General features: G+C 36.8%; 1 protein-coding gene across 1 annotated transcript in view; it reads right to left on the reverse strand.

Moving 5' to 3' along the window:
- Positions 1 to 5,558: 5,558 nt before the first annotated feature.
- fgd6 (FYVE, RhoGEF and PH domain containing 6) overlaps positions 5,559 to 23,988 on the reverse strand; it is a 178,924-nt gene continuing 160,494 nt past the window's right edge. Inside the window, exons 15-21 of the mRNA XM_028813419.2 lie at positions 19,513 to 19,615; positions 17,604 to 17,750; positions 17,019 to 17,121; positions 8,842 to 8,966; positions 8,638 to 8,766; positions 7,788 to 7,933; positions 5,559 to 7,664 (exon numbers count right to left, since the gene is read on the reverse strand). Coding sequence (XP_028669252.2) covers positions 7,628 to 7,664; positions 7,788 to 7,933; positions 8,638 to 8,766; positions 8,842 to 8,966; positions 17,019 to 17,121; positions 17,604 to 17,750; positions 19,513 to 19,615 — 790 coding nt within the window. The 3' untranslated portion in view covers positions 5,559 to 7,627. The remainder of the gene's footprint in view (positions 7,665 to 7,787; positions 7,934 to 8,637; positions 8,767 to 8,841; positions 8,967 to 17,018; positions 17,122 to 17,603; positions 17,751 to 19,512; positions 19,616 to 23,988) is intronic.

Consider the following 23,988-nt stretch of genomic DNA (forward strand, 5'->3'; position numbering starts at 1 on the left):
CACTATCCTCTGACCTTCTTCATTCCTCTCCTTGACGCCATACCTACCCATCACCTCCTCGTCTCCACTGTACCCTTCACCAACATGCCCATTGAAATCCGCACCAATCACCACTTTCTGTCCCTTGGGTACACTGTTCGTCACTTCATCTAACTCACTCCAAAAATCTTCCTGTCATCCATCGCACACCCAACTTGCGGGGCATATGCACTAACAACATTTATCATCACACCTCCAATTTCCAGCTTCATAATCATTACTCTGCCTGACAGTCTTTTCACCTCCAAAACACTCTTGACATACTGTTCCTTCAGAATAACCCCTACTCCATTTCTTCTCCTATCCACACCATGATAGAACAATTTGAATCCACCTGGCCTTATTTCCCTTCCATTTAGTCTCTTGCATGCACAATATATCAACCTTCCTTCTCTCCACCATATCGGCTAACTCTCTCCCCTTACCAGTCATACTGCCAACATTCAAAGTTCCTACCCTCAGTTCCACTCTTTTTACTTTCCTCCTCTCCTGCCTCCAGACATGTCCCCTCCCACCTCCTCTTCTCCTTCTTGTTCTTCTTTGGCCAACAGTAGCCCAATTTCCGCCAGCACCCTGTTGGCTAACAGTACTGGTGGCGGTTGTTGTTAACCCAGGGCTCGACCGATCCAGCATGGACATTTGTATTGTTGTCCACATATTGATTTGGCAAAATTTTACACCCGATGCGCTTCCTGACGTAACCCTCCCCATTTATCCGGGCTTGGGACCGGCGCAAAGAAACACACTGGTTTGTGCATCCCCTGTGGCTGGGTTTTCCAAGAGGCCATTACCAGTCCCTTTGCTATTCCATGCAGTTTTATCATTGTCTCTAATGATTTTATTCTTTTTTACAGCCTCCAAGAGGCCATTATGAGCCTTTGTGTGGGGGATGAGAGAAAGACTCTAGCAGAGAAACATTTGTTTCAAGCACTTCCCCCAACTCTGTTGTAAAATTCACTTTCCTGAGTTAGTTTTGCCTAAGTTACAAATAAAGACATACAAAAATGTTTATCAACTTATATGCAAAATCTCACATCGCAACAATTTGTAATTTTAAACTGTGGAACAGAGGGTTAAATCAAGGAAAATTGTGTCTTTGTCGCGGACATTATGAAGGACATTGTATATTGATTTATTTCAGACAGCTTAAAGGATGCACACATTTGTTTATGTAGATATATGAACATCAGAAATTTGAAAAAAATAAAAGGAGACCATTCAGTCCATCAAGCGTGTTTGTTTAGCTAATAGCTAAGCTGTTCTAATATCACATCCAGATACTACATAAAGGTTGTCAAGGTTTCGGCTTCAACTAGATGTCTCGTTAGTTTGTGCCAGAGTTTTACAACTGTTTGCGTATAGAAGTGCTTCCTGGCTTCAGTCTTAAACACACTTACCAATGTCTATTGAGCATATGATTTACCCTTAAACAGAAAATGTTGCTAGATCTACTTTATCAATGCCTTTGAGGATATTAAATACTGTACCTGGATTAGATCCCCACACAATCTCCTCCATTTAAGATTACACAGGTTTAATTCTCTGAGTCTGTCCGAGTAGGACATGTCCTTATGTCCTAGGATGTACTCAGTTACTCTTCTCTGCATAGATTCAAATACTGGCATATCTTTCTTGTACCGTGGTCACCAACACTGCACACAATACTCCAGATGAGGTCTTACTAGGTACGTTGTATAGTTTGAGCATAACGTCTCTTGACTTACTATATTCAACAGTTTTTATATTTTACAGTATTTGCCTTTTTAATTGCTTCCGTACATTGCTTAGTCTATGAAAATGTTGTGTTAAGATAAACCCCTAAATCCTTTTCAGAGGTTGCCTACTGTATAGCAGTGTCTCCCATCTTGTATTTATAACTGACATTCCTGTTGCCTATACAGTGGAACCTTGGGTCACGAACGTCTCGGACCACGTACAAATCAGGTTACGACCAAAAAGTTTGCCAAATTTTTGCATCTGTTCACGACCACACACTCGGGTGATGAACAAGCCAGTTTCCCTTCCGGTTCGTATGCGCCGATGATTTGCACACGTGTTCGGTCTCTCCCTCTGCAGTGAGAGAGAGAGAGAGCCAGTGAGCGAGAATGGATTAATTGTACTTACATACAATCCTATGGGGAAAATTACTTCAGGTCACGACCAAATTGGGTTGCGACCGTATTTTTGGAACGAATTACAGTCGTGACCCAAGGTTCCAGTGTATGTAGCACTTTTGTACATTAAACTGTATTTTCATACGTGTTCACCCAGTTCTAGAGCTTGTCCATGCCTTTTTGATTTTTTTCTACTGCCTCCTTAGTGTCTGCCATCCCTCTAATTTTAGTGTCATCTATAACATACCAGAATCAGTTTTATTAATATAAATCAGAAAAAGTAATGATCCAAGGACACAGCCCTGAGGGAATCCACCGATGACCTCACTCCACATGGAACATTCTCTTCTTATTTGTACTCTTTGTCTCCTGCCTGTTAACCAACTAGAGATCCAGTATTATAGGTTACATCTGATGCCCACAGCTTGTAATTTCAGAATTAAATCTTTGCTGAGGTATCAAAGGCTTTTTGAAAGACTAGGTAAATTAGCTAAGCAGCTTTGGTTTTTTTGAACCATTCTGGTTGCTTCTTCAAAAAAAAAAAATCTAAAAGATTGGTTTGGCAGGATCTTCCTCTCATAATATACTAAATAAGAGCCAGCATGGGTTTATTTCTGTTTTGATACTTTTCTAATTTAATTCATATTATAGTTTCCATAATCTTGCATGGAACAAATGTAATAATTATTGGTCTATAATTACCTTTCTTGAAGACTGGAGTTGCATTTGCAACTTTCCAGTCCTCTGGTACTTTTCTTTCCCCAAGTGAATGTTCAAATACGACTAATAAGAGTTCATAGATGACATATTTCATTTCTTTCAATACGATTGGTAAAATCCCATCAGGTCCAGGGGTACTGTTAGTCTTCAATGTATTGATATCTTAATGCACATCTGATTCTTCTATTTTAAGATCTACAAACTTTGTTTTTACTTCTGCATGAAATATTTCATTTGTTTCTTCCTTTACAAATACTTGTAAAATATTGAAATATTTGTTCAATTCATTTGCTATTTCCTTTTCATTTTCAATGATTTCTTCATTTGTGTCCCCTAAGGCTTCTTAAATTGTGTTTTACTGGAGTAGTACTGAAAAAACTGCTTGCTGTTTGCCTTGGCTTCATTAACAATTTTTATTTTGGGTTCTCTTTTGATGTTTCAAATCCATTTTTTTATCTCTTCCTGTGGTGTCCTGTATTCCTTTAAGTCAGTACTATGTGACATTTCGCAAGTGCCTATTCCCTGCAGAAAAGATACAGGGAACTGGGAGATACGCTATTCTTCCAGCACCAGAAAAAAAACTACAGGAGCAAAATTTAATATTCAATCATAATGCATGGATGAAGGCACAGTTTGAACAAGACCCTGTAATGTCTTTCATCATAAACAAAGTACCTTTCTGTGAGTTTTCCCAATGTAATTATATTTTCAGAATTTGTAATTTTTTATGACAAAATTTTAACTAATTACTGTCAAAATTCTAGATATGATGTGTGCTGCACTCATTAGCAAATTCTTTTGATGCTAAAGAGCAGACTCATAAAACATCCTATTATATTTTACGCTTAGTACAAAACACTTGACCTGCCAGTGTGACCTGCCATTGGGGTGAGATATTCTTGTCCTATACCAGGGGTGGCGAACTCCAGGCCTGGAGTGCTGCAGTGTCTACGGGTTTTCATTCTAACCCTTTTCCTAATCAGTGACCAGTTTTCACTGCTAATTAACTTTTTCCCCATCACTTTAATAGCCCTGTTAGAAGAGTTCAGCCCTCTGAAATGATTCCTTTCTTCATTAAATGACAGCCAAGCAGAAGTGAGACATGAAATGAGCTAAGAGATGACCAGCTAAACTGGGGCTTCAAACTCCAACTAATTTCACTCCAATCACTTTCTTAATGAGAAGCCAATTCTTGTTGTTAATTAAACTCATTATTTAATTCCATGGCTTGTTGCTGCTCTCATTCTACCACAGCACACATTTCGAAAACTGTTGTTTTTCTGTTCTTTCTAAGAGCACCGTCAAAATGTTTTGGTGACCCGAGAGATCAACCTTACAAAGACCATCACTTCTCTTTAATTTCAGATATTGTGTGATAGGCACAGGGGAGCTGGTCAAGTAGTGGCTTATTTTGTGTCTCATTATTGTTTGGCTGCTAATTAAAGAAAAAGAAACAACTATGGGGCCTGAGTCAAGTTAATTAATAGAAGTAATCCGCAGTAAAAACTGGTCACTAACTAAGAAGACGGTAAGAATGAAAATCTGCAGCGACTGTGGCACTCCAGGCCTGGAGTTCGCCACCCCTGTCCTATACTCTATATAGGCAAACCATAAATGAGAACATCATTCCTATTTCCACGATGACTAGACTTATAAGACTTTGTCACATCATAATAATTGCATCCAGAAGTTATGGTTCAATGTTGTGTCAAAAACAAGTCATATATGAGCAAGAAAGGATCAATAAACACTTGTCTCAAATAGGGAAATATGTGTGGGGGGAAACTTTCAGGAGTTGAACAGTGTAATGCGACTGATCCAACCAGATTCAGTAGTCCATAGAGGGTAGCTGGCATTTCAGAACATTCTGCAGATGTTCTATGTCCACAGAATCCACAGACACATCTGGGTGCTAATATCACAAAAGCATAATTACCTTATTGGAAAATCTCACCAGGAAGGTCCACCATAAAAGGTTGTTCAGTAAGTGACAGTATTTCCTCAGTATGTCCTCAAGAATTAAAACTCACCTTGACTAACAGCAACAGACCACTATGATCCTATCCTGTGAAGACACTCACCCTTTTACTGTAAGCATACATATACTGCCATCTCTACAGCAGTAACAAAGACAAACCACGGTAATCATTTGCATACCTAGAGAAGCTCATGCAGCTTTTCATGCAAACCAAACTACTACTTTATTTTTTTTTTATTTAAAAAAAAAAAAAAATATAAAGAAAAAAAAATAAAATCACATAATGGCATTGTAACAGCCATGCAGGTACCACTGATTTTTCCACTATTCCCACTTCATTACTGTTAACTGCTTACATGTTATATTAATGCACTGTTTCTTTAATGGCTGAACATTTTGCCAAGGCTTTTCATATATACAGTACATTTACAGTACTTCAGTACACTAACAGGAAAGTGGGATCAGCATGGTCACAGTGTTTAATTCTTCCTCACCCAATGTACAGTTCAAGAAATGTGAAGATTTAGGCCATTTAGCTTTGTACATATGAATATAAATATTTTTTTATTGACAAGCTTTCTAATCGTTTTTTTTGTTTTCCAAAACTGTTATAAAAATATCCAAATCTGTAACAAATATAATTTAGAATATGTCAACCATTTATACAATAGATCCAGATTAAAAAGAAGAAGCAAAGCAAAATTACATTTTAAAATTAAAAAATCTTTACAAATAGTTTAATAGAATCAAGTCACAATTCTATCAGTTTACAAAGTGGTAGTGTTATGCCCCCAGCCACAAACAAAGGTTCACTTTCTTAATGCTCCCAATTCTATAGTATAGTGCAATTCAAAGTGACCACAACCTTCCAGCCCCCACTCCTCAAAATCTATACAAATGCTGGAGGATCAAAAAAATATCTATACAATGTATTAAAAAATAATAATAAAATAATCACAGTGTAATTAAGCAAAACGCACCATTAATATTGCAAAAAAAGGACAAATGATCATATTTAACTATTCAATTAACTTTAATATTACAGTATTTTAGAAGAAAATTTTTATATGTGCAGTAGTTTCATTTCAAGAATTTATTTTGCCAATAAGGATTCTGGAATAATGCCATGAATTCCGTGTTTCAGTAACGACTGATAAAATTTTAACATTTTATTTCTAAAATGACAGTGGTCTTTATGTTCTGTAGTTTTATTATTTGTACTGTGCATTATGTATAAAAATATCATAAATCTAAAGAGTTTTTATTGTACAGTAGGACATGACACCTAACAGATTTCTCTAACACAACAACACAAACCTTTTAAATGATTAACAAAACAAAAAAAAAATGTCCTTTCCATTTTTGGAAATTTATTTTAATGAAATGTTTGGGATGGGTGTTCTTAACCCATCAAGCGAGTATCTTTTTATAAAAAAAATATCAATAAAATAAATAAATATAAAATTTATGCTCAAGCACATTTAAGCAAATCAACCTATTGTGCTTTGCAAACATGAGGGGACAACAAATAAAAAAAGATAAAATACTATTGGTAAAATAGAGATTAAAAATTTAACATTCCAAATCCTTTTAAACTCAAAATAAATACAATTTGTAAGCTTTTTGAAGTATTTCATAAGGCTCTGTATAATATAAGTTGTTTATGGAAAGGAACACATATCTATAAAATGTACTTGTTAAAATATTGTGGTTGTAAATGTAGCAGCATGGTTTTCCTTTTAGGACCTCTGATCTGATCATTACAAAAATATAATATCAAGACAACATACAGAAACAGAAATTAACAAGATAGACACTATTTACACAACAGAAACGATAAGAATGTGCAAAGAAAGCAACAGCATTTACTGCTGTTTAAGTGTTCTTAAATAAATCAGTACACTAAACATAACTATGGACATAGGCTTATATTCCAGTTTCTCATTCAGTGCACAATGAAATGTATTACTAGAAGCCCACAACAAATTACCTTGTTGTTAGATTTAAGATGACAGCTATTCTGTGAACACTCACAGACATATCTAAAGCATCTTTGGCATTTCTTACAGTAAAGCAAAATGCCATTTATAGCTAAATAGCAAGCTTCACAAGAGACTGCCTAATGTTTCACTGTCTCTCAGAGCAAACTGAAGGGGATGCACACAAAACAGCCTTCTTGGAGTGCTTAAAAGAGAACTGTATGAATGTATTCAGCACCTGTTTTACATTATTAAATAACAGAATAAGTGAGCAAATAAACTGCTTATACTGTACAATATCCATATAGCAAATTTAAAAAAACATTTATACAGTGTAGGGAAATGGATAAACTAAATCTGAAGACATTTCAATGTGCTTCCTTGAACTCTTTCCTAGTTGGTATAAAGTAATGTTTGACAAAAGAGTTAAAAAGGCTTGCCTGTACATCCCTTTAAATGTTTGAACTAAAACAATTTCAGCAGTTTTGTAATGCACAAGGTAAACTTTTAAGATCATTCAAAAATGTTTTCTACATTGTCATATATCAAAAGTAAAAATATTCTGTAGAGAGATTTTGTAAAAAAATGTAATTTTCCTGCAACAAGATGCAAAAGTAAGCTGCAATTATAGCAATGTGTGGGCTCAAAGCAAGTAATTTCTTGTGGGGTGTGTTCCACTTGAATTTAACAGCTATTACTGCAATTCCCTCTCTTGTAATATAGTCATTTCTTGTGCAATATAAGCAAAAAAAATATATACAAAACAGAATTTGCAACATTCGGCAAACTGCAAACCATTAAAGGACCATGGCTTCCTGGAAAGCTTCAATCCACCTACGAAAGAAAAAACAGTAAAACTTAAAATTTTACTAATATTATATCACAGTACTTTTAATTTATATTAAATAACAGTAAACAAACATGCATATATTTTTTCCTTAACTTCATACAACATACCTTTGTGCTGTTTGTGTATCATCTGCCTTAAAGATATAAAATAGTGTATTTTTATGATAGAGCTGGATTTGTAGTTTAGATTCTGGCATTTTCTCTTCTTTCAAGTTAAATCCTAGTAAAGGCTGGCTTTCTAGAGCTGCTACATCCTTTAAAAAAGAAAAAGTATATGCATTTTATTTTGAGTATTGAGTACCCTGCATTTCATGACATATCGTACATGCTATATAATACTATATAATATCATTACATCTCTTTAATTTCGTTACTGAAAATAATCACTAGGAAAGGATTTTTTTTCTTAGAAGAAGGGGGAAGCAGTTTAACTTTTTTGCAGTTTGCCTAAGTACTGTATTAAAATCCCATATGTTACAAAATAAACCAAAAGTCTCTGGATGATTACTTTGATGTATATGTGTAAAAACTGATCTTCTAATTTTATCCTGTTTGGTAAAGTAGGTGGAAGAGAGGAAGGTCCTGCACAAGGTGGACTGACACAGTGGCTGGAATAATGGGTTCAAATGTGGTAGAAATGCTGAGGATGGCTTAGGATTGGAACCGACTCAATGGCACCTAACAACAAAACAAATTTATCCTTCTTAGCCTGATGCTCATTAAAGTCCATATTTGCAATGTACTGTGCAGAAGATCATAAATGTGCACAACACTACAGAAGTAATGCAATTTGCACATCTACATAATTGTGACATATGACATAATTCATACAGCCACCAATTCTGGAATGCAACTTGAGTTAGTATTTATACTACTCCATTTTCATATCATTTTTATGTGACATCATTTGTACTCTAGTTAGCTAAAGTTATTTGATTTGTATGCATTATACAAGTACCTCGCTAGCTGCATATGTGTACAGCACTTTGTTTTTGATAACAAACCAAAGATGCTTCCATTGCTTCTTATTTCCCTTACATCTGTACAGGTAGCCACTCATAGAGGAATCTTCTGTGTTTGCAGAAACCTTAAAACAGAACAGAGTAGAATTGAGTCTAGATATTACAGCATAATATTTTAGTCCATTTAAAACTTTGCTTACTTCTTTTAAGGCTGCTGGGATCTTCTTTTGTTTCCGTCCTGAAGGAATGCTATGGAGAACAGAAGACAAAGCACTGCTTGTGCATTTGCTGCTGGGAGATACCGCTTTAGGAGAGGAATGGTTTTCTAAATTAAAGAGAGACATGGTGACAATAAACATATGTCTTCCAAAGCTTTGCCATACCTTGTGGAAATATATTTTCAACATCTGAAAACTCTGCACATTAATTAAATTTAAACAATTTTAGGCATTTCAGTTTCTTCTCAATAAGATAGTTACAAGGTAAAGAAAGAATAAATAAGAGTTTTTAAATCACTTTTCATACTTCAAACATATAGTTATTTATAGTACTTAAATAACTTTCCAGTGCTCTTTGACTTGAAATATAATATTAACTTGACAGCACAAAAACAATGTTGGTCATTATGTAATTTTTTAAAAAGAAATAGGGAAGTACATATTGTAGTGATCAACAATAGGATGTTACTATGATTATTTATGGTTGTTCAGATATAACTGCTCTATTTTTACTTTATATACATATATAAACAAACTTAACTTCTACTTATACACATATACATTAAATTTATTATGCATGAATTTATTGATACTACGAGAGTCATTTTCAACAAAATGCTTTTAAGCATAAACATCCAGATAACTCTGAAAATCAGGGTCAAAATTCTTTATATAACCAAAACCTTGCCAGAGCTTTCTAGTTAAAGAAGGAAACAGAAAGACAAATGTGCTTTCAGAGAAACTGCACCATTTATATAATCATTTAATTTCTTCAAACAATATTTAAGTAAAATGATAAAAGACTGCTAACATGCTCTATTATTGTCTGTCTCTTGCTCTCTCACTATGGTTTAACATCTGAATGATGTCTTGGAAGTTATCAAGTAGTGCAACTTTTGGAGCTATTCTCCAAAATCAACTGGACATGACTGATTAACTGAGAACTCACCAATGGACTATAAATGTGTATGGGTCATTTTACATGGTACAGTAACTTGTCAATGACTACAAATTCAAACACTGTATGCATTTAGATAGAACAGAAGCTTATAATAATCTTCAAAACCTCATGTTTCTGTGATTACAGATTCAATCACTATATGTATTTTAACAGAACAGGAGCTTAAAATAGATTTTCTTCAAAACCTATAGCATAAGCAGGGGTGCACATAACTTTTTTCAGTGAGTTACTCAAGTGAGTACCATCAGATGGAGTTTGATACGCAATTCAACTCAAAGAGCTTTATTGGCATGACCATAAACAGTTTTGTCAAAGAAATTGAAAAAATTGAAATAAAACAATTTCTATAACAGATTTAACAGTAAGATAAAGAATTAGGGTAAAAAATAAATACAGATACAACAACAATAATAATAAAAATATAGCAGCAGCTTAAAAAGAGGTAAGAATCAGAAATACCTGATCACTCTATACAGAGTTAAGGTTTTAATAAGTGCAATCTTCCTCACTGTCCTCCTCGCTGTCTACCTCACAGTCCTCTACTTAGCTTCCTGCACGGTAGATGATGATGCTGCAGATATATCTCCCTCTCCTTGGTTAAGCCTCCGCTTAGCTGTCTCTATCCACAGGTCAACCGCTGGTTTTGGGTCAAATGTCTCTGCGGTCTTCTTTGACTGGTGGATGTCCATTAGGGCCATTAAGCAAGCATGTGACAGATGAGATCTGTGCTTGTTTTTTATTATGTTAAGATTTGAGAATCCCCTCTCACAGGCTGCACTGCTCAAAGGCAGTGTAAGAGGCAGTTTAACCAATTTGACAATGTTGGAGTAAAGATCTGGATTGCTTGTATTTATTATCTGGATCAAGTCATACACAGAGGATGCTGCCAAGCGTTTCCCTGTTTGCTTTAAGCACATCCGTTCTGTGACAGCTGTGTCTTTGTCAAGACTCAGTGTGGCTTCATAATTCTGAAGAATGGTACAAACTTGTGTTGCCAAAACGATGTAAATCTTGTATTTCCTGAGGCCAAGCTGAAGCATCAAATACTAAGAAATGATCACATGACTTCAGTGAGTCATATCTGATTCCAAACTCCTCAATTAACCCCCTCAGTAAGTTTATCTTGTCCCTGTCAGCATCAGCATTAGAAACAGTATATGCTCTGTAGTGTCCTTCAGCATTAAGCAAAAGTGTAAACTGTCCTATGGCCACCATGAGTTCATCCTTACATTCTCCAATGTTCAACTTTTCCTTCTGAAACACAATGGATGTGGTCTTCAAAATCTTGCCAATGTCAAGCACGTTGCCCAGAAAACACTGAAATTGGTCTGTGCAGATATGCTGCAAGTCACTGTTATCACTCGTAGCCAGTTGCATTTTAATGGCTGGCAATAATCTTGATGTTTTTAGCAGGGTGTCATGACTCCATGCAGGCCATCTGATATTATGAAATGTACCCAGTTTCACAAAGGAGATTCCGTTCTCTTCACACAACTTCTTAAACACAGCCGTATTTTTTGCTCCACCCTTTTGTAAATAAAACTGCAGCAGCTTGACCACGGAGCGATTAAAGGTCTCACAGTATGGAACATTGCGATCAGCTGATTTTCCGCAGTTTTCTAGTGTGTGTGCGGTGCACACAATGTGCACAAGGGAGTCTCCTACTGCAGCCAGTTGCTGTAGTTTCGGCACAATGCCGTTGTATATACCGACTTTAACAGCAGCCCCGTCTGTGCACACGGCAACCACCTTTCTCTTCCAGTTGTCCAAGCCTGCTTCCTGGAAAAGTTTAACGAGTCCGTCTGTTACAGCCTGTGCAGATTGATCAGCACCCAGTTTAATTAGGCCAAGGAACTCCATGGTAAACTGCCCGATGTTGGACACAGACACAATGAAGATGATCTTGTGCTCGGTTTTAATGATGTCTTCCGATCCATCAAAAATCAGTCCCTAAACTTCAGCAGACTCCAACTTTGCTTTCAACTCCGCGCTGATAGAGCTCGCAGTGGTCTGCATTATCCATGTGGTTGCCTCACGTGAATGATATGCAGTTCCAACATTTACTCCTAGCCGCTCCAGTAAAGGAATATCTTCAGCATAGGAAGACGGGACAAGCGTGTTTAGCTTTATGAAAGGCAAGGAGAAAAACATTACACAGAGCTTGCCGTTGTTCTTCATTTACCTTTGTTCGCCATCTGGCTAGAGAGCGAGTGGAAATTTCTTCCTTACTAGCTTGTTTATTTGAAATAGCTTGTACTACATTCATGTGCTCCTTGCTCTTTTCATGTTTGTCAAATACCGGATGACTGAAATTCTTTGATCCTGTGTTAAAGGCACTTGTTTTGTCTGCGATATGTGGATGCGAGCGGCACAACTTTCACCACATTTCAGTGCGCTCATCATTAGCTTCAAGCCACGGCACATCTTGGAGCCACTTTTCAGAAAAAACTTTTTTTTCTGCTCTGGCTCGGCTTGTTGTTTCTTTGCAGTTGGTGAAACGCCAAAGTAGCTGCTTAATGTCTGTTGTTTTTTAGACATATTGGCAACACAAGATAATCAAAACCAAAAAGAAAACGTATATTAGCAACATGAGGTGTCGATGCCCTCCCTGACCTTCAGGTACGCACCAGCGCCGCAGGGACACAGATGACGTTATGCATTTACAATTTTTGTTGCACATGCGTACCAGTGTACCAGTTATGTGCACCCCTGAGTATAAGTATAATTTGGCCACTTTGCTAGACCAAACTCACCACTCATCATTTTTGTTTTAAAAGTAATGCCAAATGTCACATTCATAAAAGTAAATATGCAATGAAAAAACATAAAAATTTTCTGAAGTAGAGTCAAGCCAGACGTTACAGAATAGAGTACCACTCAAGAAAATTATGTTTGAAGCTAATTATCTGTGCAGTAAGTGTTTATTTGGTCAGGAAAAATGCTATATAACATTAGACTAAATACTATTAAAGAAGTGTAAAAGAATTTCCTGTGTTTTCAAAAAATGTATTTGTTTCTTTTAAGTTGGGTACAAAACTGGTGTGATTCCCAATCACCTCTTTAAGGACCCTAGTTATTTTATGTATTTTTTTTTTAATTCCATCAACAGGACACCTGATTTAAATGGATGAGATTGTGATTAGTTGAACCAAAAGTGCAAGTGGTGCCACTTAACAAATAAATGGGTTTAGTGGACAGTAACCAAAAATACTGATGTGTTTTGAGAAGCTATTTGAAAAATAGCTGACACATTTTTACAGACATAAAAATCACATTTTTATGTTAACAAGGCTATAGTGAATAGATAATAAATTACAGTTGTGCACCAATGTACGGCCAACCTAGTTCAGTCCATTCGTACTTAGGGCCGAGAACTATAGCAAAACAATAGAGTGATAATGTTCTAGAAATTGCCAAAACCAGATGCTCCAGGCTGCAAAGACTTTACGCCTTTTTTAAATCACATACTTGTGACAGTGCTACCAGCCACAGAATGATAAACTCTGCACTGTAGTGGTAATGAACTAGCAGACGTAGCAGTCTCTAGGCCAGGGGCCTCATGTATAACGCCGTGCGTAGAACTCACACTATAACATGGCGTAAGCACAAAAGCGGGAATGTGCATACGCACAGAAAAATCCAGATGCAGGAATCTGTACGTACGCAAACTTCCATGTTCTTCTGCTACATAAATCCCGATCAGTGTGAAAAGTAATGCACGTGCCTTCTGTCCCGCCCCAACTCCTCCCAGAATTATGCCTCTTTGAATATGCAAATCGATATAAATAGCCTTCTGTGAAAAGACAATGGGAAAAGCACGGGGGAAAATAAGAATTTCAGCGAATACCAAGTGGAGGCAAAGGAAAAACGTACTATTTGTTGGTTTAAACAGTGGTATAATCAACAAAAGAAAGTTGATCGAGTGACAGAGTGTCGGGGAAACTCGAAAATTCAAGTTCATAAAGTCGCACAGTGCTCAAAATAAAAAAGAAATCACATATCAAAGTCAGCGTGAAAAGGCAACTCGCAGCAGACCGTCTGAGTGTCATATGAAAGCTTATTAGGGTACAGAGAAAAAAAATAGGCACACAGTGGGAAAAAAGCACGAAATGCCAACTTTAATCTCGAAATTTCCACTTTAATCATGTAGTTTATTTTGTCACTTAAGTAGAACATCATAAACTTCATCTTAAAATCGTTTATTTTACTAGTTTCTCAAGTAGCACGTTAAATGCTTTGTTCTGTATTTGATCTTCTATGTGCTCTGTGTGTGTGAATCATTACGTGCTTCCATTCTTACTCTTTCTCCAACAGGACACAGAATGCATTACATTCGTGTTATTACAGCTCTCTGAATAATTAAGATACTGAGATGTATACGTGATATCTTTTTCATGATGACAGGAATGAAAGCATGTTATTAAACATGGGAACACGGTGGCGCAGTGACTGTTCATATCTCACGCAAGAGGCTTGCTGAGCCATGTACGACCTTTGATGAAATAATTTATTACAGAAGTACTGTCTCTTTCAAACGTACTAACCTCCAATTCCTGTCCTTACTTTTCTTTCTCCAAATACCCAATCGCCACACAATCAGCTCTGTAATAGACGTTAAGCCATCTGTAAGCTTAGAACGCCGATTCTTCAAAACTTTTAAGGAACATTGAAATATCTTCGTAGTACATGTTTAATTATTCTATCCGTCTATCCTTCCAGTGTCGCATCATCACCAGCAATAATACAGTGCAAGGCAGGAGCTATCTGTGAACTAGCTAGCGCTGCGGCACCGTGTCCTCACATGTTTAATTAACAACAATACAGATTATTTAAATGAAGTTAATGTTTTATCTGTATACTATAAGCAACATATTTTGCTGCATTTCATCTTAAAAATGATATCGTCATCATATGCGCTTTATAAAGTGGTGCAGGTTGTGCAATATTATAACTGTAGTGCAAGTTTACAGTGGGGTAATTGTACTTATAAATACAAACAGTTCTACAAGGAGCACTTGATGGACTGATTGAGTGCGTTTACAGTTCTTGGGATGAAACTGTTTCTGAAACGCGAGGTCCGTACAGGAAAGGCTTTGACGCGTTGTGGCTGAGGTAGTGTGTGCTTGAAACTGTATACCGATAATTCTCTTTCCGATCAGCTGCTGCTGTGATTCCCCACTCAGATATAGTGATATAAATACTCCGAGTGGTGCAGTGAGAGTAATATGGAAAAAGATGATCCGCTGTGGCAACTCTTAACGGGGGCAGCTGAAAGAAGAAGAAGATGCAGTGAGAGTTACAATGCTAAAGCAGTTATGGTATTTGGAATACTATGGCTATTCCCTGGACCATTATATTGCTGCAGGTTAATTACAATCAGATGCATTACACTAATAAACAATATGCAGTTAATTTCAGTGTATTTATAAAGCCACGTCAGGAATGTGGGTCTAAGAAAAAAAGGATGAGCACACAGGAACAATAGCACTGCTTTGACGCTGGGTGCCGCCAGTCTGCAAAACCGAGCAGAGAAATTGCGTACGCCAGGGCATGAGGTACCGTGGAAAAGTGCGTGGCTTTACGCCAAGTTTAGGTTTTATACATCGCGATTTGAGCATGGAAACGTTCGTATGCAACATTTCTGTGCGTACGCACCATTTATACATGAGGCCCCAGGTCTCTAATTCCGGTCCTGAAGCACTACTGTGGCTGCAGGTTTTCATTCTAACCCTTTTCTTAATCAAGTTTTGCTGCTAATTAATTCTTTGCCTTAATTTTAATTGATGCACTACTTAAGACTCAGGCCCCTTAATTATTTATTTTTCCTTAATTAACAGCCAAACAATGAGATACAAAATGAGCCAACACATTACCATCAGCCTGTGTCCATCATACAATATCTGAAAATGAAAGGTGAAGGCCTCAGTAAATGCTGATGCTCATTTTCAAAAAACATTTTGACAGTGCCCTTAAAAACAAAAATCAACAGTTTTGGAAATGTCTGCCGAGGCAGAATGCGAGCACCAACATGCCATGGAATTAAATAACAGGTTTAATTAGAAACAAGAACCAGCTTCAAATTAAGAAACTAGATGGAGTGAAAATGGTTGGAGTTTGAGGCCCTAACTTAACTGGTCATCTATTGGTTCACTTCACATCAAATATCTGTTTGGGTTCTGTTTAAGGAAAAAAAAAAATCAATTTAGAAGTTAGAGTTTCAAAAAAAGTAAAATGTGGGGAAATAGTTAATTAGCAGCAAAAAAGGTCACTAATTAAGAAAAGGGTTAGAATGAAAACCTGCAGCCACAGGTAGAATTTACCAACTAGAAAAATGTCATAGAGCAATGTACCAAGGTGTATTGCTTCAGTTTTTTATTGTAAGGGTACAGAGTTAAAAACATAATTGTTACTTCTGATTAATGTTTATTTTTGTATATTTTAATGCTATATAGTGTTTGCAACAGCAGATAAGCAGTTACTGCCCATACAACTAGCTTTAAAAAATAATTTTCTTGTGCATCATATGAGTTTTGCACACTAATGTATAGCTAAAACATGCAAATATCAGACTACATATGCCAACCAACGAAACATAAGTGCTTTTTTGACATTCAATTCCCAGGATTCAAACTCAGTTTCCTGTACCTGACTACAGCACCACATCATCATTACAAGTAAGCAATTATTTGAAATTAGAAACACTGTCTTGGCTTTCAAGGAAAATCAGTGCATAATCACGCACCCACTTTAGAAAATTAGCGATTGAATGGTCCAACTACAAGTCTCCGTTAGTAGACTGCTTTGTTTTATGAATTTTTCTAAATAATCACTAATGCTAATATTGTAACCCAGTCAATATTTTATTTCTTAGAGAAGATTACATCTTTACAAATTAATCACCACTTGAATATTTGTTTCAGAATTACTCCTTTTATTGGCTAACTAAAAAGATTACAGTATGCAAGCTTTCGAGGCAACTCAGGCCCCTTCTTCAGGCAAGATCTTGCCTGAAGAAGGGGCCTGAGTTGCCGTGAAAGCTTGCATACTGTAATCTTTTTAGTTAGCCAATAAAAGGTGTAATTTTGCTTGGCTTCTGTTTACATTCATAATGGCTAACACGGTACAACATCCTAGTACTACATTTCAAAATTACTAAAATTTAAAACTACTTCTTCCTTCTTTGACAACAGGCCCCTACCTTTCTTCTGAAGTTCTCTGTAACAGTGGTCGCATACCCTGGCAGGCCGATTCTTCAGGTATTCTAGTGCATGCTTATTTGAAGAGCAAGCTTGACATACAATCTGAAATTAAAATGTAAAATAGTGTGTAGCTGTATAATTTAAAATGTCCACATTACTCCATTCTTACCTCAACAAACCATTTTAAATCACCTCTCTTGTAAGTTTTTTTTTTTATTATTTCATTACAAATTTCCTATTTTTTAAAATTTGTTTTTAAGTTTTGCAGAAGGGGTTAAAGGAAACTTTCCTTACAATTACAGAACACCTAAACTACAACTGTATATTAATGACAGACATAGCATATTTTCCAAAATTATAACATTATGCGTTGTTATTAGCAAAATTGCAGTAATTTTAAAAAACAAAAATAAAACCAAGTATCACTAGTTTGGGTCTAGGATTGTGTATGAAAATGTAAAAGTTGATTTAATACATTACCCCAAATCCAAAAAAAAATACAGCTAACATAATTTAAGTGCAAAACATAGGATAGAAAGTTATTCAACACTGACATAAAAAAAATGATGCAAACTTCCATTTACCTTTCCACATGCTCTACAATGGTGCCTTCTCCATGTTAAAGTGAACTCACAAGTGCAGATCATACACATTGTAGCTCTAAGGTCTGGAATCCAAATTGGAGCTTTGGAACCCAAAGGTGTGTTACAGTCTATTTTCACTTGATCAGCCTCCACAAAAGAAAGAAAAAATGCTTTCAACAAAACAAAAACAATTTGATGCTTGAGTTTGTTTGTTTTTTTAATAATTTCAAAAGTACAAATGAAGGCAATTTATATATTTTTAGAGAAAAATTAAAAGAATTATGAGTTATTGATATATAAAACCAAATTGCAATAATTGATTCAAAAATCCTTTGTCTCTCAGAATCACCAAACTCCACAAGAGATATATATACAGTGTATATATCTATACTAATAAAAGGCAAAGCCCTCACTGACTCACTCATCACTAATTCTCCAACTTCCCATGTAGGTAGAAGGCTGAAATTTGGCAGGCTGATTCCTTACAGCTTACAAAAGTTAAGCAGGTTTCATTTCGAAATTCTACGCGTAATGGTCATAACAGTCGACAACATCCGCCATGTTAAACTTTCTTATTTATGGCCCCATCTTCACGAAATTTGGTAGGCTGCTTCCCTGCGCTTACCGAAACCGATGTACGTACTTATTTCGGTGGTATGACGCCACTGTCGGCCGCCATATTGAATTTTCCAACGGTCTTTGTTAGTTATGGGCCCATCTTCAAGAAATTTGGTACGCTGGTTCCCAACGCTAACTGAATCCTACTTGCGTACATATATACATCCATAGCCTGCAGCTCGGTCGCAGTGTGAGGCGGCGTTGGGTCCCCCATCCCCACGCCTCCCACGTAGTTGGCTGCCTGCCTATATAAGGCCCTCCGTCACTCCGGTCTCTTCATTCCCTTCCTTGCTTCGCCACGGTATTCACATCTCCCTGCTGATAACTGCAGCCTTTTTATTTAATCCATGGCTTCTCCACCGTTTTATTGTTCGTTTATTATGATTATAGTTATTGTGTAGGTATTCTAGACTTAGTTTACATTGTTCAGGTACCCATTTCCTTTATTGTTCCAACCGTACCCCCATTAACATGTCTATCGAGGTGATCACCATCGATTAAAGAACTGTCACTTACCAAGTGGTTTCCATGCCTGGAGATGGCGACTGCCTTTTCCATTCTCTGTGTTACATACTGCACAGCCATATCAGGCTCACTCTTGATATCCGGAGGAACATTGTGTCTTATGTATTGAATGACTGGGGCAGGTTCAAGGTGTGGACTGATGGCAGTACAGGAGATAATTATACTACACACGAGCACTATAAGAGTGAAATGCTTAAGCCCTTCACCTATGGTTCTGCATGTGAGTTGATGGCTGCCGCAGAATTGTTCGGTTGTCACTTTCAAGTGTACTGAAATGGCCAAATATTTTACACCTTTGGAGAACCTCCAATGCCTCTTAAACATCTTAGATTCACAGGTGACGATTTGAGTAGTGGACACTTTGATGTTTATGAATGTTTAAACTCTCAAAAGCTGGATGCGAAGTTTTCGATGAAACCCATTTCAATTCAAACGCCTCCAATTTCCAGTAAGGCTCTGCTTCGCAATGAAAATTAATAAGTCTCAGGGACAGACCCTATAAAAGGTTGGCATTAATTTGAGGCAAGATTGCTTTTCACATGGCCAACTATATATTGCATGCTCAAGAGTAAGCTCAACGCACAGCTTGGTCATATTACAACCGGAGGGCTGAACTGACAACGTGGTATACAAAGAGATCCTTACCAAACAATTATTGGTATATTTTCCCTCAGTTTAAAAAGGTTTACTTTTCTTCTTAATAAAAATTTTAAAGCAGTACTTCGCCGCTGCGAAGCGTGGGTATTTTGCTAGTATTTATATATACCTCTTCAAAACTTTTGCTGGCACTAAATGTAATCCTCTTCTTGGCATAATCATCAATTGCCTTGGTAATGGCCCACAACCACGCATCCCGTTCTGCTGCAGAACTGTGTCAATTAGAATAAAAGGAGAAAATGTGTATTAAAAAAAAAAAAGTACAGCAAAAATGTTACAAGCCAATTTAAAGAAGGGGCCGTGCACTTTATATGAAAAAATGTCTACCAAAAATGTTATTACATGTAATTCATGATTAAAAATAAATAATAGGTATAAGATCAATCTTTGATCTCAGTTGAAATTGACACTGATTACACATTCTAAAAGTCAACTCTGGCTATAAAAGCATTTTTTTTTTCCATTTTTATATAGATTTTTATGCAGGTAGTACATGACACAGTTTTGTCACTGTGTGTATGAAGTTGGCACATTCTTCCTGTGTACATGTGGATTTTCTTCTAGGACTCTATTTTCTTCCTGTATGCCATAGATACACTTGTCAGGTTAATAAGTATCTTTACATTGGCCTGTATGAGAAGGATTCAGTGTGTGCATGTCCATTTTATCAAATTGTTCTGAATATTCTCATTTATTTATTCATAAAGTCAAAATAATATATAAGGGGATGGCATCTCACAGCATCTTGAAAAACAAAAGCCATGAAAAGTGTGCTTTCATCGGGGAAAAATATGAGAGAATTTCAAGTAAAACCATACAAAATAAATGCAAATGCTGCTGCCCCAGTGGGCGAATCTATAGAGGTCTTAAAACCCTATTTACTAGGTTATTTCATCAAAGAAAGTGTGTTTTGCATCTTTGAGCATACAACTGGATAACTGATATGTAGTTTATGTGACACAAATAACATGATTTTTTTTTTTTTTTTTTACATTGTTTGCCGTTAGTCACCAATGACTTATACAGTAGACCCCTGCGGTTCCGAGTTCGCAGCCTCAGTCATTTGCGGATTTCTCCTTAGAACCTATCTAATAATTGTTAGCGGAAACCGCAAATATCCTCCGCAATTTTTATGGCTTTTTTCGTGGCAATACTGTACTATAGAGAGAACAGGAAGCAACTGTAGAGGAAACGCGGCTTGGGATAGTGAACGTAGCCAATAGAATTTGAAACTGCAACTCGCAGCAGTCCCTGCAGTGGCTCTGATTGGTCTTCTGCTGAGGGTGCTGGGGCTGTTGGGATCAAAGGATGTCAGCACGGCTTTTAAAAAGGGGGCCGGTGACCACAAGCAAAAAAAAAAAAAAAGTTTTTGTAATTTGTGTTTCAAGTTCCTGTCTCTCTGTCTGTCTTCTGTTGGGTTACCTGTACTTATTCGTTTTGTCCTGGATCGTTTCGTGTTTGGCGTCTGGATTGTCTGCCTGTGTACATGAGGACTGTAAGTGAATTCATGGCCATCCTGCAAAGAAAGAAGCGCTCCTGAACCCGTCCACCCATTTTCACCATTTCAGGAACTAGCTGTAGGACTACCTTTACATTGCCACTCAACGTGCATATCTCTGGACTATCTATTTTCATCATTACATTTCATCCGTTGCTGTTTTTCATGATTTACTGTATGTGTTTTGTTGGTGCTTTGTTGTATGTAATGTGTAATCACTGTAAGGGGAACAGGGGTGGTATCATTGTTTTCATTACATTCTTTATTTGCTGTTTGATTACCGGTTTGCTTTATTTTTGTCTCTGTGAGTGCGTGCATGCGGGTCGGGCCAAGGCTGGGTGCATCCCTGGAATCTCCCCCATAAAAATAAATAAATCACCGTCTTCTCGACGGTGTGAATATTAGCGGCACCGAACTTCTATGGCGTTATTCATTTCTCCTTGCTGCTGATTGACTGTGACGCATCTCCAGCTGAGTGTTCTTGTGTTTTCCATTTTGTTCCTCTTAACCCTTAAACCGCCACAACCAGCTATTGTTTCCCAGTGCCATTTGCGAGCATGCAGGAGCTGATCAGTCAGTGCCATACATTTGTTGAGCAGCCAGCTCATGACCACTGCCAGCCCCTTGTGAGCAGGGGGGCTAAACGCACCCTTAGAAGACACGGTAGCTCCTCAAAAAACCCCTCTTAAAAAACGCTGATAGACTACTTTCACATTGCTGGGCTTACTTGCGGCTGCTCTGCCGCGTGATATGCTTCTCGCGTGATGCTATGCATACTTAAAAGCCTGAACAGCACCTGTCCATTTTGACTGATTGCTTTGTTTCTCTCTCCTCCCCCAGACATCCTCTGCTCTTGTTGGGGATCCTGCTCCCGTTGTGCTCCCCTATGATGTTTGTCTATTCTTTAATCGAGAACTAATTGCATACTGAGCTTGTTTTACTTCTGAAAAAGACATGTTTGTTTGAAGTGTTTGAATAAAGTTCCTGTTTCTACAATCTCCTGTGTTTCTGTGCAATTCTGTGACCAAAGCGTGACACCCTGTAGCACTGCAGCCTGACTGTCTCTGGGATTGAGCCGCTGCACTAGGCTAGACTGCCAGTGTCAGCGCTTACCTCTGTGTGCTTGCGTGCTGCCAGTTCAAGCGTAGTTGGCTCAGTGATTTACTTAGTTTCATCCATGGCGTCAGTTGCACTTTGTACATATTGTTCCAGTAGTTTTTTTAAATAGTTTTTACATTTCATTAGCAGTGTGTAAAATGATCAGTGTTGCAGTAATTGTGATGCTCTTTGCATGGAAAAAAAATGTGTTCCATTAAAATTTCACTTTTTTCTTTGTGAATTGTGATGTTTAAAGTGCAGCAAAAAAGTATTTGTTGTCCAGGGATGCATTAACCTTCAAGTATGTGGCAGTTTAAGGGTTAAAGCCCCAAGATGCCTGCGAAACGCCCTGCACCTTCTAAGGCTTCTGGTAATGAAAATGTGTTTGCATGAATTACAGTACATATAGCATTAACATCGGTATTTTACATTCTAGCAGCGAGGGCGACATAGCAGTACAGTATACAGGTTTACCTTTACATACTTTATTTTTAGGTAATGTATTAAGCGGAGTTTGAAAGTAAAGTGTTTTGGGGGCATATTTAGGGTTTAAACTATAAAACTAGGCCTTTTTTTTTTAACCACATCCAAAATCTGTGCTCTAGGAATGTAACCTCCGCGAATTTTGGGGGTGTACTGTATTATATTATAAACCTTTTTTAATCTCCATTCTGTGGGAAAACATGAGATTAAAAGTTTTTCTCAGTCATCACTATAAACTACATGGGGTAAGTAACATATAAACATTGTTTGGGTGGAATATTCATTTAAAATAAAAAGAGTAAAAAAAAAAAAAAACAAAAGCAAAATGATCTAGGACTTGCAAATTATGATGAAGTGCATTTCTTTTGAAATTTCAAATATTATTAATATTGTATTTTTAATCAATGTCTAGTACTCCTACTTTATAATCCACAACAAAATAGTACAGTTCAATGCACTACAATCTACATCATGCTTGACTGCTGTTAATGTTCCAACAGCAAACAACAGAGCACAGGCTGATTTTCCAGAAGGTTAGGCTCAATGAGGAAATGACACAAATTATTAGGTAAGCCCACACCACTTTAGATGTTAAAATTTGTAGTTGAAATATGTTAGATGATAGACAGACTCAAATTTCTAAAAATAGAGTACCTTAAAACTAAATAAAAAAGTCTTTATTAGTTTATTATAACATTTCTTCACAGGATAGGAAGTATATGACTATAAACAGTAAATTGTTGGTTTTATGCTGCCATCCATTTATGTGTTTCACTCAAAATACAGAGCTCATTTTGTCTTTAAAAGCAACTTAATAGAATGGTGTCTTTGTACTTTAACAAAGATGTATTTTCCCTGCTGATCGAAGATGTTATCAATTCACCACAGACATCCTGTAGAGAATGAATAAAAAGGTCAGTAAGTTAAGGAAGACTGACAGGAAGTGTAAAGTGACATCACTCATATGAGTTTTTTTTTTTTTTTGGAGTTGGCCCAGTTTTTTCTGTTTTGAATTCTCCTCACATGATAAATCCCCAAAAACATAAAAAACAAGACCACTTCTTATAACATACAGGTTGTTGTTAATATTTTAAGAAGGTAAACAAGAATGCTGGGTCTTCTTTTTGCTTGGTTGGAGGGGTAAATTAATCTGAAAAGATGAATTACAATTCTGGAAACAAAAAAAAAAACAGGAAAAGGAAGAGACTAAATGATCTTGTTTAAAAGATGTAATTGTGCCCATACTTTAATCTTGTTGCCATGAAAATGCTAACAGTGCATTATGTTGCAATATACATTATACTTAAAACACTAGTTCCTATAGACAAGCAGCAAACCATTTCTAAAAATATAAAGCAGGTGTTTCACTGAATATTGCTGCTGTACCACACAACTATTTGCAAGGAAAAAAAATGACTTGTGTAATTGGCAAAGATCTTGCTAGGCAGGGAACTTTTGAACTAGACTGGGAAAATGCCTAGCAAGTCTATAAAAGAAGAGAAAACT

The sequence above is a fragment of the Erpetoichthys calabaricus genome, chromosome 1, assembly GCF_900747795.2.
Source record: "Erpetoichthys calabaricus chromosome 1, fErpCal1.3, whole genome shotgun sequence".
In the NCBI taxonomy this organism is placed as follows: Eukaryota; Metazoa; Chordata; class Cladistia; order Polypteriformes; family Polypteridae; genus Erpetoichthys; species Erpetoichthys calabaricus.